We start from the raw sequence: 16,429 nt of genomic DNA, 5'->3' as shown, positions 1-16,429 counted from the left end.
ACTGTTGGTAACAACAATTGTGCCTTCATACCTGTGCCCAGATTGTTCTCTTACAGGGTTGTTTTCAAAGTGGGGCATGGGGGCCGACCCTGTGGCCTAGTGGTTAAGTTGGGGGTGCTCCGCTTCTGCGGCCTGGGTTCGGTTCCTGGGTGCGGACCTAGACCATTTGTTGGCAGCCATGCTGTGGCGGTAACCCACATATAAAATAGAGGAAGACTGGCACAGATGTTAGCACGGGGCGAATCTTCCTCAAGCGAAAAGAGGAAGATTGGCAATGGATATTAGCTCAGGGTGAATCTTCCTCAGCAAAGGAAAAAAAAAAAGTGGGGTATGAGATAAAAACTAAAAATTTCAGGCAGTGAAAATTATACTTGAAAATCCCTTCAGTGCTAATATGGCTAATAGCATAGTCTACTGAGCGACACTTTTAATTCTTTCTCTTGGAATATGACCTTTGACTAGAACGATGGGAATATGACCTTTGACTAGAATGATGGGCTGCTGAAGCCATTTCCATTGTGATCTCATTTACTTTCATTGGTTGAGCCACACAGCTGGATTCTTAGCATCTAAATGCCCTAAAGATGATACTCCAGCACATTTAAATTCGTCCGATTTTCTTGGCCTTAGCAAGTCTTATTTCTTCCTAGAAGCTTCCACAGATATTCCACAGGGAGCCCTCCCCTTTCTGAATCTCTCTGGCCTACTACAGAGCTTCTGCTACCGCCCAATGTGCGGCCTTCTGCTCACTGCAAGACATGCCAATAGTCAAGAGGCAAGGTGGTAGGAGAAAATGGACTTTTTATTACAGCTTGCAAGCAACAGGGAAGATGGCCGACTCATGTCCAAAAGAACCATCGTAAAGGGGCATGAAATCTTACAGCAGTTATATAGGCCACTGGGTTATAGGGGAGGGGGTTAGGAATGTTGACCTTCTGGTGTTACAGACTGGGAGTGCCACACCTGATCTTTCAGTTTTCACTGATGATGGCTATCAGCATAGACTCTCTGTTCGGGGGTCATCACATTCCTAGGGAACTCAAAAAAACGAAGTTATCATCTTATTGCAGCTGGGAGGTACATGCACAAGCTGGGGTTGTAAAATCCACAGAGCAGTTAGCTCTCAGGGAGGGTGCATATCCAGCTAGGTTAGTTTGTCAGAGGTCACTCAAAGTTACAATAGAGTTTTTCTTTTCTACAATATGGCTTCCCTTACGTCAACCTTGCCTTGAGCCGGTATCACTTCTTTCCAGTCTTGGTAGGTACCAGTGCGGTGCTTGTCTTTTTCAGAACAACTCACACACTTGGAGCACAGACTGTAGAGCATTTGAAACCTAGCTCTGCCATCTACTAGCTGTGGGATCTTGGACAAATTACTTAAACTTCCCAGACCTCCTGAGTTTACTCATCTGTGAAATGGGGATAATCATCGTTTCCATCTCATAGGATTCTTATAAATATTACATAAGTTAGTATTTGTAAAGTGCTTAAAACAGTGCCTGACTGAAATTAAGCACTATATAAGTGTTTTTTCTCCCTTAAAATTACACTTCACCTAATTATTGGTGTTCCTATCCAATGTGGCTAAAGAAGGAAGAAGGAATTAGTAAGAGAGAGCTTACTATTCACTGAAACATGTGAACTGGCTCCTCTCTGTTCTCAAAAATAGAAATCTCAGTTCTTTTAAACAAACGGGCGCTTCTCAACCTCACTGACTGTACACCATGGGCATGAAGATCAGCTATGAGGTTTGTCCCATTACTACTAACTGTCGGTTAAAGTACTAACATTTTAGTATTAACAATTGTAACGTTGGATTCTCAAGCACTTTCTTCATTGGGCACTGAAAAAAAGTCAAGGTTTCAGAAAGTGAGTTGGCAATCTGGGAACCCCCAGGGTATTTTCCTACGGACATATTTCTGGTAAACATGTTGGGCGAATGCTGTAAGAGACCAACTTGTATAAGCCAAACAATCATCAGCCTCTTACTTGGTAGCTCCTTAAAATGTTCCCTGGGCAGTTCATGAATTTAAATTTGGCCTTCTATAATAAAGATTGTAACATCCTTAAGGTCAAAGGGCTGTGACTTACGAGTCCTTGTAACCCCTGGCAGGGCTGGAAACACTGCACAGATCAAGAAGCCCTCACTGATAGATTTATTGTTAAGATGGGTAGGACAAAGCAATGTTTGGATACTGCCAAACTACAGTTGGAGAAAACCTACAAATAATAATAAAACTCCCTACAATTCCTAATTCACATTTCCATTGGTGCAACTCCTGACTAAGAAGACTGATCCATCTCAGTTCCTCTCAACCCATAATGAAGGGCAATAAAAGCCAGGAAGGAGACAGGTGAGGGGCCTGATTATGCTAAGGGAAATGTCAGATAGAGAAAGATAAACACTGCATGATCTCACTTATATATGGAATCTAAAAAAGCTGAACTCATAGAAACAGAGAGTAGAACGGTGGTTACCAGGGGCTGGGGAGGTGGGGGAAATGCGGAGATGTTGGTCAAAGAGTACAAACTTCTGGAGATCTAATGTACAACATGTTAATAATACTATATTATATACTTGAAAGTTGCTAAGAGAGTAGATCTTAAATGTCCTCACCACAAAAAAGAAATGGTAATAATGTGACATGATGGAGGTGTTAGCTGATGCTATAGTGGTAATCATTTTGCAATATATAAAATCAACATGTTGTACACCTTAAACTTACACAGTGTTGTATGTCAATTATACGTCAATAAAGCTGGGAAAAAAAAGTGAGGGGCCTGGATCATCCAGTTTAGAGGTTTGTTGAGTATTGACTCCTCTTAGGACACAGCACTGTCTCCCTGATCTATTTTAAGCTCAGAGAGAATGGCTTTTATGGCATCAGTCAGCACCAGGGGGCAGGAGAGAAAGCAGCATGAATGGAAACATGAGCAAACTCAAAAGAACTGAATGAGTGAATGGCACACGTATGTGGAAGCCTCCAACACAGTTCTCGGCACCTAACAGGTAGGCTATACATATTAGTTGAATCTGAAAGTTTTAAAATCTTTTAAAAATGATTTCTTAATTACAGAAGTCATCCATGTTCATTGTAGAAAATTTTAAAAATACAGAAGCAAAATGACAAAGAAATTTTTAATGACTTATAATCTCACTATTCAAAAATAAGCACTGTTAACATTTTGGTAGAGCATATTCTATTTTCTGTGTATGCACACCTTTCCCCCCAAATGGGATCACAATACGTTCTGATTATTTTATGTTTCTCCATAACTTGAATTGCTAGCTCAACATACATTCATGAGTGGAGGAAAAAATTCTACCCACGGTTCTAGTTTTGGCTCTGACCTAACCAGTCCCCGGCAAACAGCTCAGCTTCTCTGAGTTTTAGATTCCTCATCTGTGAAATAAAGACTTTGAAGCCAATGATACCTAAGGCACCTTCCACCTCTCTCATTCTAATTGAGGGGTAGTTAAAAGAAGACAGTATGGGACAGTGGTTGTTGCTCTGGCATCAGCTGGATTCTAGTCCCAGCTCTACCTGTGAGATCCTGGGCAGATCTTGAACTCTCAGTGCCTCAGTTTCCTTATCTCTAAAATGGGATTGATAATAGTACACACCACCTAGGGTTGTTGTGAGAATTAAATAGATAAGACATGAAAAACGCTTAGAACAGTGTTTGACACATCATAAAGGCTCAACAAGCAGTTACTATTACCAATATCTTAGCTTGGGCACCTGCCTCCTGTGGTAATAGAGTAAAAACTACTACTACTGGGGGATTTAGTACTGACTTGAGAATACCACAAGTTAAACACATGTGCTGAGCACTGGGCCGAGTCTTCTCATCTGCACAATCTTACTTAATCCTCAGAACTATCTCCATTTTACATGTGAGGAAATGAAGGCTAGAATGTGTCTAGATTCATGTAGCTAGTAAGTGTCAAACGCAAAGACCATGCCCTTTCAGCTCGTTTTGGCTGGGCTGAGGGGCCAGGAGATCTGCTATTAGCTGGATGTTTCATTTCAAAAATCAAGCCTAAGCATTATCTTCACCAGTGATAGTCAGCATGAGTCTCTTTCTTCACTTAATCCTCCACTTTAGCAATTCCACTATTTGACAGCAATTTAAGACAGGTGTTTTTTGCACATTTTACATTGTACATTTTAATTGAGTACTGGATATCTAAGTTAGTGGAGCAGAACTAGGACATGGGATTTATAAAAATAATTTATACTCGACTTAGAAATTTAATTTTATGGTGGTAACTGATGGCCTAAAAATTCCCCAAACTAAACAAAATAACGAAACCTCATTAAAAGTAACTGGCTCGGGAGAGTCATGAAACTTGTGTGATATTTTAACATGTTGGTTTCCACATGGCTGTCAAAGGACGTCAGAACCGAGTCGAGGGATTTGGGTTGACCACTGGCTCTGTGGCTGACCGGCCAAGTGAACGAAAAAGGCCATTTCATTTCTGGCTTTTGTTTTCTCTTCTAGGGGGAAAAACTGAAGAACGGATCAAAAAACAAAGCGCCTTTTAATTAAATGCCATCTCACTGTTTTATGGGGCTAGCATGCTTTATTAACAACATTTGTTAGAGCAGTCGTCTACGGTGTGGTGCATTTGTGGATTCACCCTAACCAAAAAAATATGCAGCCAACTTTTGCTCGCTCCTGGTAAAGTGGGGGAGAAGATAAGCAGATGCATCAAGCAATGAACAATATAAACACTTCAAATAATATATACATTTGGAACGAGCCACAACTTTCTGCGCTCAGATTTAACTGTGTACAGACTCCTCAAGACGCAAAAGGCGTCGCCTTCCCTGCAGCCCGGCTGAGCTGGCGCCCGGCCTGGGTGAGGTTTGCTTTCTCTCCTGGCTTGCCTCCGCTGCGTGTGTTGTCGCGCTGCCTGCACGCCCCCTCGCCCAAAGTTCGCATTACGCGACTCGGAGCAGCTAGTCCCGGAGTCCCCGAGCGCCCCGTGCGCTCTGCAGGTCCAGCACCACGGCGGTCACGTTCCCTGCGCGAGAGCTCGCGCCCCAGCTGGGCGCTGATTGGTCATGCCGTGGGGCCCGCGGCCCGGCGATTGGTCCAAGGGATTGGACCGGAGCAGATAAGCGGCCTCTCGGGCGCCGCACCCGCAATAGGCCCGAGTTGCAGCGGAAGGGAAGAGCTGGGAGAGCCGTGCGAACCCGGGTGGGCAGTGGAGTGCCGGCTCTCACGGCCCGCCGCCGCCTCTCTGCCTGATGAGCTGCACCAGGTAGGTTCCCCGCAGACTCCGCGCCCGGAGCAGAGGGGAGCGCGCCGCTGCGGGGAGGTTGGGCTGCGTTTTCCTTCGTCATCGCTGCAAATGGAGACCCCAGGGGCGGCGAAGTTGACTGACTGCTGATTGAATCTAGCGCCGGGGGGCTTTGAAGGTGTGATTTGCTCTGTGCTTCTTAAGCTCTGTGCTGCTTAATTACCAAAATGAGCTTATTTTGGTAATTAGCATCCTAAACCAGAAACTCCTGAGTCAGCTTTAGTTCTGATTCCCTCCTGGATTCCGACTGTTTTCTCTTGGTCCTGCGCAAATATCCCAAGGACTCGGGCAGCTTAATTTGCGGGAACAGCGCTCGCACATTGCTGGTTAGGTCGTTTAGTTTGGGGGAAGAAACGACAGGATGATGTTTGCATTCCTCCTTCTCCGCTCTTGTTATCACGGTTTGCCATAGCGAACTCAGTCTCAGAGTTGGAGCCAGTGATGCGTCTTTAAAGCTTGGCCAGGGCTTATTCCAGGGATATCGCCCAAATCCTGAAACTGTCTTTCTTTAAGTACAAAAAGTAAAAATACAAAACAAAACCACAAAACAAAAAAACCTCCCACAAAACTACTGTAAATAGCTTCTCTAGACAGAGCAGAAAACTTCTCTAAAAATTCTGCCTAACTATTATTAGACTCACAAATATAGCTTTAGCTTTCATTTGCTTGTTCTAAGTTTGTAGGTCTTCCAGAAAAATCCCAGGGCTAATAATGTAAATTCTGTGAATGTTCTTTTATTATCAATTTTGTGATAATGACTGCCTATGCGCTTGGAGCTGCTGTGAAGTTACTAACGCCAGACTGAGAAATGCCCTGTACAGTATACAAACCTCTTATCTGTAAGACCAGGATAGGGGAAAAAAGTCCGTAAGCTTGGTAATATGTACTGAGGGCTAAAGGCCAGAAAAAAATCCATCTTGATTTAATATTGCTGAGCATAGTTATGTTTACATTTTTAAATAGATTTATCTTTCTAGTTATAAATATCCATTGTCAAAACATTAGAATATACCAAAAAAATACAGAGACAAAATAGATTACTTATAATCCTATGGCCCAGAGATAATTAACTTTTTGGTTATTTCCTATTAAGTTTTCCGATATTTGTAAATGCATATATATAATGTATGTTCAAAACAGTCCAATTTTCAGGTAATCAGCTTTTTCCACTTACATATGGACTTGTCATGGACGTCTTTCTATAAGAAATATAGGTTATGTAAAGTTTTTCTTTGCATGAATTGCTGACTTGCATTTCAGTCAGTTATTTGTGAAAAATGAGGAAGAGCATGATAAAGTGCAAAGATAATCCTCTGACTTTACTCTTTTCAGCCTTCTCAGTCTCAAAACTGTTCCATGAGAATTTTATTGCCATTTTCTTTTTCTTTTCAAGTGGATTACCTTTCCAGAGAAGTGTAAGCGATTCAACAGCAAAATCAGCAAAGCAACCAGAGGGAACACAGAGTCTGGAACCGTGGTTCCGGAACCTGTCTAGTCGTTAGAATCACCCAGGAAGCTTTAAGAACATATTAACTTCCTTGTTCCACCACCCCACCCCCCCAGATCCCCCCTTGCCCAAGGTTCTGCCTCAGTGGCTCCAAGTCCCAGGAATCTGCATTAAAGAAAAAGAAAGAAAACCAGCTCCCTAAGCCGTTGTGACCAGACAGGTTTGAGAACCACTGGCCCAGAACAGAGCAAATGGTTCTTAGAACTGTCTTAGAGATTATCACATCTAACCCTTTTATTTCTCAGGCGGGGAAACTGAGCTCCCCAAATGCTTTAAGTAGCTAACCCATGGCCTTGTAGCCAGTCAAGAGCAGAGCCAAACAATGCAGATCTGATCATATAATATTGTTTTCTTTTCTTTTCTTTTTTTTTTTGTGAGGAAGTTCAGCCCTGAGCTAGCATCCAATGCCAATCCTCCTCTATTTTGCTGAGGAAGGTTGGCCCTGAGCTAACATCTGTGCCCATCTTCCTCTACTTTATATGGGACGCTGCCACAGCATGGCTTGACAAGCAGTGCGTGAGTGCGCGCCCAGGATCCGAACCTGCGAACCCTGGGCCACCAAAGCGGAGTGCGCACACTTAACCGCTTGCACCACCGGGCTGGCCCTAATACTATTTTCTTTTACTACATTTGATAGCGCATCCCTGATACTTACTGCATCAGCTGTAATGTAGTCAATACGAAAATAGTGCTACATATATATTTGGGACCAGGCGAAGAACATTCCAGATCCAGGTGATAACCGCTGTTCTTTTTGTATTCCAGAATGATTCAGGTTTTAGATCCACGGCCTTTGACAAGTTCAGTCATGCCAGTGGATGTGGCCATGAGGCTCTGCTTGGCTCATTCGCCTCCGTTGAAGAGTTTCCTGGGCCCTTATGATGACTTCCAACGAAGAAATTTTGTGAACAAGTTAAAGCCTCTGAAACCATGTCTCAATATAAAACAGGAAGCCAAGTCACAGAACGACTGGAAGCGTTCACACAACCAAGCCAAGAAGCGGGTTGTATTTGCCGACTCCAAGGGCCTCTCTCTCACCGCCATCCACGTCTTCTCTGACCTCCCAGAAGAACCAGCGTGGGATCTCCAGTTTGATCTTTTAGATCTTAACGATATCTCCTCCGGCTTAAAACTCCATGAGGAGAAAAACTTGATTTTAGATTTCCCTCAGCCTTCAACTGATTACTTAAGTTTTCGCAGTCACTTTCAGAAGAACTTTGTCTGTCTGGAGAACTGCTCTTTGCAAGAGCGAACCGTGACTGGGACTGTGAAAGTGAAAAATGTGAGCTTTGAGAAGAAGGTTCAGATCCGTATCACTTTTAATACTTGGAAAAGCTACACTGATGTGGACTGTGTCTACATGAAAAATGTGTATGGTGGTTCAGATAGTGACACCTTCTCATTTGCCATTGACTTACCCTCGGTCATTCCAACTGAGGAGAAAATTGAGTTCTGCATTTCTTACCATACTAATGGGCAGGTGTTCTGGGACAACAATGAGGGTCAGAATTATAGAATTGTCCATGTGCAGTGGAAACCTGATGGAGTGCAGACACAGAGGGCATCCCAGGACTGTGCATTCCACCAGGTGCCCCCTAAGACCGAGTTAGAGTCAACAATCTTTGGCAGTCCAAGGCTGGCCAGTGGGCTCTTCCCAGAGTGGCAGTGCTGGGGGAGAATGGAGAACTTGGCCTCTTACCGATGAATTAAACAACCTAGTGACTTGTCTTGACCTGTCATGTTCCCCATTTAATTCTAGGTCTATATTGCTCCATATTAGGAAGTCTTTGCTACTTTCCTTCGGTAGATTTAGGTTTGAGCTTTTGAGACCTGGCTAAAAAAAAGATAGCCACCTGAGAATTTAGTGTTGGGGTCTATATGAATGATGCTGTCCAGTTTTGCTGTGGAGGATCAAGTAACAGCCTGGAACCCTATTTTTATAAAAGTAATACCTTTTTCAATGCCCTTTCTCCTTCCCTCTCAATTCACTAGCTTTCACAAGGGGCAAGGAAGGGTTGAGGAAGGATGGTTGATGGTGCTGGAAAGCTGTGTTAATGGTATGAGGAATGTCTGAAGAGTGTGCACAGAGGGCTCTGCAGCTCAAGTCAGAGTAGGAGCGGGACATCTGATGTTGGCTGTTGGTGAGAAAATGTCAGGTTACTTTGTGTTTTTAAGTTGGTTTTACAGATCTCTCCTGGGGAAATAATTTGTAGAGGGGGCAAAAAAATCCATTCTATGTATTCTTGTGGAGAAAAACCAAACAAACTTTAGAGGTGTTGAATGGCATTGGGGAAAGGTGGATTATAAGTCTGGAGAATCAGGATTTATAGTGAAGGCTTTCTGTTCAAATGTCACTTATCAAAAACCATGATTTGGGGAGAATTTAAGCAAATCTGGCTTTGCAGTCCTAATGTTATAAGTGACCTTGTTTGTGATCAAGGCATCGTGCTCGGGTTTTCAGTAGAGAATGCTGCCTAACTAAAAAATCATGCCATCATCAATGGCTAACAACTTGTAGGGACTCTATGTCATGACAAAGATAGCTCTTTGCAAGTGCCTCCATCAAACCAGAATATTGTAGTTGCTTAACCCAAATATCTGAAGGGTCATCTGATAACTCATGAGTGTTTGGCCTCATAAGAAGGTCCACTCATAAGAAGGTCCACTTCGTATACTGGCATTCCTCCTGCAATATGGTTGTATCTTCGAGAGTGTTGTCAGTGTACACAACGCGCATCCTTCATATTGAAGGTGACTCATTTTTCTGCCACACTTTTTTGATGTGATGTTGAAAGTGAGGACTGACACTGATTCTCAATTCAAGAATCCAGTATCCTGCACATAAAAATAGCAATCTATCTCTTGCCTGTATTTGTCTTGTTGTTTTAAGTCTTTCTACCAATTTGTTTGAAGTCAAAATATTGTTTTTAAATGGATGTGAATTGTTTTGGATGTGTTGTAATATACTTGTTTTGGGATGTGCATAAATCTATTCTGTAAGGTCCTAAGGATAGGAGTCCCTGAATGTTTGCTTCTGTCATTGTGCATGTCCATTGAGAGGTGTTCAGAGAATGCAGTTAATTTTAACACGTGTGATCTGCCATGCTGGAAAAGTACTATTAGAATAATTCTGCTGTGACAGTATTTGAGGTTTGGCTAGCACCCACAATTTTTCTGCTCTAAATATTTCACTCTCCTGTAGCTATCCTTTGTGAACTTCTCACTTTAAGAATAAATGTGTTTCATATAAGATCTGAGTATGTTTTCTTTCTCTCATTGGCTCAGACAAATCAGGATTCCTCCCACCCCCATCCCAACTGAGCAAGGTTAGTTGGGACCAGGAATTGGATCCACCTGAGGGTATTCACATGGTCCCAGTCTCCTTAGTGAGCATACATCTTACCACGTGACCACTGGGGCTGGGGTCCAGGCCCATGTCTTGAGCTGCTGCGACTGTCTGTGATTGTCCCCATCTGTGCTTAGTGCTCATCACACACACTCTCTGCTGGGTCAGGGTTATCTTGGGGGCCACCTCTCAGCTTTAAAGTTGGGGAGGAGGTGGTGTGGGAAGGGCTGGATTGGCTTCTCTGTCTTGATCTCCAGCACCTTCCTGAATGTGCAAAGCTTGGAGCTGCACAGAGAGCTTAGGGAGGGGGCCGTTGGCATCAGTCTCGGACTGAAAGGAGACGCTCAGCTCTTTGGTGTGAGAGGCAGCAGGTCTATGAACCTAAGCTGTAGTTTCAGTGCTTACCTAAAATTCCAGAAAGGGCTTCTGCACAGTGTATCTTAAGGGGAAATAAATGACCAACCTACTTGAAAGGCCTAATTATGAAGAGCAAGTTTTATCGTAACATCCTCTTTGTCAGAAGCTGTAAACTACAGGCCTGAAGGCTGTATCTGGCTGCAGATGTATTTTGTTTGACACACGGAATTTTTTGTTAAAGAGAATTTATTGCCAAGATTAAACAATCAGCAGACTACATTAAAAAATATATAAATTTCCCTTTTTCCTCAAAAAATTGCAAGATCTTTCCTCATGGAGACATCTATCCGGAGTTGAGTAGCAGCTGCCTCCTTTAGGTGGGGCCTGTGTCCCTAGAAGGGGCATCCTGCCTGTGTTGTCATGTTCCCACGCACTCCCACGCCCTCTTATACTATCTGCCTGGCCTCTGTAGGCGTCCGAGTTCATTACCCTTATTATGTTCCTTCTGTCTCTCTATTCATGGTGATGGATGGGTGAAGGAGAATGCCCTCTTCCCACGGAATGGAGAAAAATCAAATTTGGGTCCAACAGGGATCTTGAAGACCATGGGACTCAAATGCCTATGTTTATAAGATCCAGAGAGGGGAAGTGACTTGTTTAAGTCCCAGGCCAGGTTGAGTCAGGCTGGACAATGATGTCCAGTCTGGACAGTGTCTTTTGCCTAGTGTTCTCCTCCTCTTCCCACTTTCTCCTTGAAGTCTCCCCTGGAGACCTTCCTTTTCTAGCTGCCCCCTTTGTTAAAGAAAGAGTGATTTCCAGCAGGCATGACTCTGGTTAGCTCTTGCCGGTCGCCTATACCAGCTTGGCCTAATGCTGGCTTGTCCCTGAGCTGCGTGTGAATGACTGAAGGAGGGCTGGGTCAAAGTGCAGGGTGTTCCTGAGTGTTTCCCATCAAACAGAATCATCCACATTTCACATCCTGATACCTCACCAAATAGCAGAAGCAACACTGCTTTTAAAATTTAACTTGGGAGAATGGCTTGAATTTGGGGTACATGATATTCTGTTCCAAAAAAATAAGATTTAATTTAGTTATTTAAGGAAGGACTCTGTTCTTTTCTAAATGTATGGCTCTCCTTTTAGTTTATCCCCAAATTGAAAGCCTGGAAATCCGTAGTGCAGTTAGTGAACTGTGCGTCTTCATCAGTGTGAGTCAAAAAGTTCTGCACAAGTTTGGGTGGTCCTCCAATCTGCAGAGAGTCTCTTTCTCACCTTTCATCGCCAGCTTCCGTGCACAGTTTTCTAGCAGCTATTGGGAGTTGTGGCCTGAACAAACCATCTCGATAGTGGGACAGGATCCCAAACTCAGGGTTCATGTGCAGTTTTGCTGACTCCCGGCCTGCTGACCTTTCCTTCTTTCTACCAATGAGTGGACACCCACTACTGGATTTAAAGGATCCCTCTAAGCCAGTGGTCCTCAACCTTGGCTGCATATTGGAATCACCCGGAGAGCTTTAGAAATGACTGATGCCTGCATTCTCCCTCCCCGCCCACACATTTCTTTTTACAGATGATGAAGTGGAGGCCCAGAGTGGTTAGAACTCGCTCAAGATTACAGAAATCGTTCAGCCCGGCTCCCTGACCCCTTCTCCCAACACCCCCACCCCTGCCCATATCATCTCCTGCTAAACAATCTGAACATGGACTTCTTACTTTTACCAGTCTATCCTCTCTTTTTCTCTTCTTTGATCTTTTGTATATAAGGGTATGTTAATGAGGATGCTTTTGGGTACCAGTGACATGATCCTCTGACTCAACTAGCTTAAAAAGTTATCTCACAATACAAGTCCCAGGTAGGGTGTTTTCAAAGTTGGTTAATTCGGTAGCTTTAAACTCAGGTTATTTCCATTTTTTGTTCTCCTATCCTCATCCCTTTTGATTGTCCCTGTGCTAATTACAAGATGGCTGCTACAGTTTCCAGGCTTCATATACAGATACAACACCCCCTAGTAGAAGAAGAAGCCCATCTCTTTCTTGTGTCACTTTTTATGGGTGAATAAAGCTTTCCCATGAGTTTGTCCCACCCTCCACTAAGCCCCGCCCCATATTTCACTGACTAGAATTAAGGCACATGCCTGTGCATGAACCAATCCCTGGACAGGGGAATGGGACTCTTTGATTGGCTCAGACAAGTCAGGATTCCCTCCACCCCCAACCCAACCAAGGGCTAGAGGAGGTCCAATTTCTGAAACACAAAGTTGTGTGGAGGGAGTAAATACTGGAACTTCATCATATGGCTCTCCTTGACACAGCCTTTCATAAATGGTTGAGGGCTGCTGTTTGAGCGGCAGCTTAAAAACAATTCATGGGGCCAGGTAATAGGAGTCAACTTTTTAGTTTGTAATTAAGGATAGAATTGAGTTATCCAGAGGAGCAGGTAGACCACACAATTTTCACACTAAGAGGTTGAGTCTGGAGTCAGGGAGCGCTAGATTTAAATCTGTTTCACCAGTTGTGTCGCAAGTGACTTAATATCTCCAAAGTGTCAGTGTTCTCATCTTTAAAATGAGGATGATAACAATTCCTACCTCACAGAGTGATTGTGAGAAGAAAATGAGATCATACTTAAATTACCTGGCCAATGATATGTGGTAAATAAATGAAAGTTGTTACTTATACTAATACCAGTGATAAAAAGTTTCCTCACAAATATTCCTTCTCACAGTGTGGTTCCAGTTGAAGATGAATATGTTTTTGAGATTCTTTTCTCAAATAAAGACTGCTAGTACTAATATTAGTGTTCTGTGTTGCTGGTTGAGAGGGTATCTGAAAACACAGCATGGTATAGTAAGTAGTAAGAGTCATTCATTCATCCAACAAATATTTATAGAGCACTATATGCTAGGGACTGAGTATATAGTGATGAACAAGACAAATATGATTGCTGCTTTCATGGAGCATGAGTATTGAAGATATTTACACTTCTCTACCCTATCACTTTGTAGTGACACCCCAGCTGGGTAATTTTGGGCAAGTTGCACTATGATCCTAGACTCAATTTAATCCTGTGTGAAATGGGTTATTTATTTACAGAGTTGTTGTGAGGTTTAAATAAAAATAACAATGGCCAACACTTACTATGTGCCAAACATTTTTCTAGGTACTTTATATATATATTAACTCATTTAATTTTCACAACAGTTCTATGAGGTAGTTTTTCTTTTTAGTTTCATTTTACAGATGAGGAAACTGAGGCATGTACAAGATTTGTGACTTGCCCAAGGTCACATAGTAAGTGTTGGAGCTAAGATTTGAGCCCAGACTTAGGAGTCCATGGTCAAAACTTCTACATGATGCTGCTTCTCAAAACTCTTTATTTACAGTATGCCTTTTATTTATGTTGCCCATTTGTATTTAATGCAATTCTTGATATAGTTGAGTTTATGTCTGCCATTTTATTATTTATTTTCTATTAGACCCACTTGTTTTTATGTTCTTTTTCATTACTTTCCTGTCTTCTTTTGGATTAATCAATTTTTGTGTTATTCCATTTTTTTTCAGTTTATTAACTTGTTTACTGTTCTTTTTGTGGTTACTCTAGTGATTACAATGCATATTATCATTTTTACCACTTTTTAAAAAAATAAAGCTAGAACCTTAGAACACTTTACCATCTTCATACCTTTTGCATTGTTATTATGCATTTTAATTCTAAATATATTTTAAACCCCATGAGATGGTATCATTGTTTTATTCAGTCAATGTTATTTTTTATTTATCCATTTACTTACCCTTTCTGTTGTTCTTTCCTTCTTGTATTTTTGCGTTTCCATCTTGAATCATTTTTCCTTCAGCTAAATCCTTTTAGTATTTCTTTTAGTATAGATTTATTGGTGAAGAATTCTCTCTTTTTGTTTGTCTGAAAACATCTTTATTTAGCCTTCATTTTTGAAAGATAGTTTCACTAGATGTACACTTTTAGCTAAGAGTCTAGGTAGGGGTTAGAAAATTCTCTGCTATTATCTCTTCAAATATTTCTTCTGTCCTATTTTCTATCTCCTCTCTTTTTGGGACTGCAATTGCACTTATGCACCTTTTTACTTTGCCCCATGTGTCTCATCCTCTTTTCTCTGTTTCCCATTATTTTTCTCTCTGGGCTTTAGTTCACATATTTTCTAGTCACCTGTCTTCTAGTTCACTTAGACTCTCTTCTGCTGTGTCTAATTCTGCTTTTAAATCCTTTCTTTCATTTTTAAATTTGTTGTTATATTTTTCAGTTCTAAAATTTCCATTTAATTATTTTTGATAGAGTCCAATTCCCTGTGAACTTCTACATCTTTTCATCTGTTTTTCTACACTTTCCTCTATTTTTCTTGAAAATATTAATGATAGTTATTTTAAAGTACTTGTCTGCTAATTCTAATATCTGAATTTCCTATGGGTCTGACTCTATTATCCACTTTCTTCTTGGTTTTTATTCATGTGATCTTGTCTTTTGGCATCCTGGTAACTTTTGATTGAATGACAAGTACTGGGTGCAACAAAAATAGATATTATTAATAGCTTTAAGAAAATACAAGAGAAGATGGAGAAAATAGATGAAAGATAATTTCACTGGATGTATAATCTTCCTCTAGAAAATATTTACCCTCTGCTCTGTTAGGCAGATAGAGTTAGGACTGAGCACTTCAGCCCATTCAATGATTGAGCTGAATCAAGGCAGGGTTGCAGTCTTGTTAAAATTCTATCTTTAGTTTACCCTACTCTTAACTTGTAGTCCTCTAAGGCTGAGAGATCCTCCTCCTGGCAGGTTTTGAATTCTAATCTTTGTTTCCTCAGCACACTGAGACTGTCAAAATCTCCACTCTGTCTTTCTAGTAAGCCTCTTAGCCTCCTGCCATTTGCACATTCAAAATTTGGCAAATATCTTAAGTGGAAAATGAGCTGAGTGTCAGATTCAGTTTTCTGTACACTGCTTCACCAGAATATTGATGTCTGAATTCTTAAATTTTCTTTTCTCCAGCTCCATGAGGCCATCAATAGCTCTGTTAACACAGGTGGTCTTCTTCCAAGGCAAAGCCCAGATTTTCAGCTTCTTGTCCTTGCCCAGAATCAGCAAACACATCCAGGTACAAAACAGCTTCAGTGTGTCAACTAACTCTAACCATAAAGTTCTAGTTGTTTTAGTAGCTCTCTAATGCCTTTAAATGATTTTTTGGGTATTTTTTTTATAGCTTTTCTAGTTGATCTTCACGTTGTCATTTGTCTGCCTCAAGCTACTCTATCATATTCAGAAGTGGAAGTCTACCTGATCTTTGATTCTATATGTACAGTTTCTCCTTATTTCAAGTCCCTGGTTGTCTCAGCAACAGCTCAAGGCTTTCAAGCATTTTTTTTTTTTTTTGTATTTTATATGGCTTTTCTAGTTGTTCTCATCAGGAGCATTAGTTTTCTGCAAGCTGTTCTCTCGTAACCTCATATATTGTGTCTTAAATGAAATATCTTATATAAACATTACTCCAGTGCCTCATCCTATGTGGATTTCTTCTAGCAATCTAAGGAGAAGGGCATATGTATACTTTGTTATTATAAAAATTGAAGAGTATAACCAAGATCCTAGCCTGGGTAGAAAGCTATTTCACCTTTGCCTTCTAGAAGCATTTTAGGGATTGTTCTGTACCTAAAGAAGTGCTTGATAGCACCCCCAAAAGTTATACTCTATACAATATAACCAAGATGAGAATGGCCTTGAAAATGTAAAATGTATACAAAGTCTAGATTACCTCTCAATAAACTCTCCCAGTACAATACACCTAAAAGTGCTAGATAAAATATTTTCTCATTATATTTTTAAAAGCATTGCTGAGATAGAAAGAAAGTAAGGGTGACCTTCAAGGTTTCCTCTGCC

The 16,429-nt window shown here is 41.5% G+C and overlaps 1 protein-coding gene across 1 annotated transcript; it reads left to right on the top strand.

Annotated features, from left to right (window-relative positions):
- Positions 1-5,159: 5,159 nt before the first annotated feature.
- Positions 5,160-10,068, top strand: PPP1R3C (protein phosphatase 1 regulatory subunit 3C). The gene is made up of 2 exons (XM_004427822.3): positions 5,160-5,272; positions 7,584-10,068. The coding sequence occupies exons 1-2, from the start codon at positions 5,259-5,261 to the stop codon at positions 8,521-8,523; spliced, it is 954 nt and encodes a 317-aa protein (XP_004427879.1). The 5' UTR covers positions 5,160-5,258; the 3' UTR covers positions 8,524-10,068.
- Positions 10,069-16,429: the final 6,361 nt, after the last annotated feature.

The sequence above is a fragment of the Ceratotherium simum genome, chromosome 6, assembly GCF_057802395.1.
Source record: "Ceratotherium simum simum isolate JZ-2026a chromosome 6, ASM5780239v1, whole genome shotgun sequence".
Lineage (NCBI taxonomy): Eukaryota > Metazoa > Chordata > Mammalia > Perissodactyla > Rhinocerotidae > Ceratotherium > Ceratotherium simum.
Note: the sequence above shows the minus strand (reverse complement) of the source record. Positions and strands in the feature narration are given on the sequence as shown.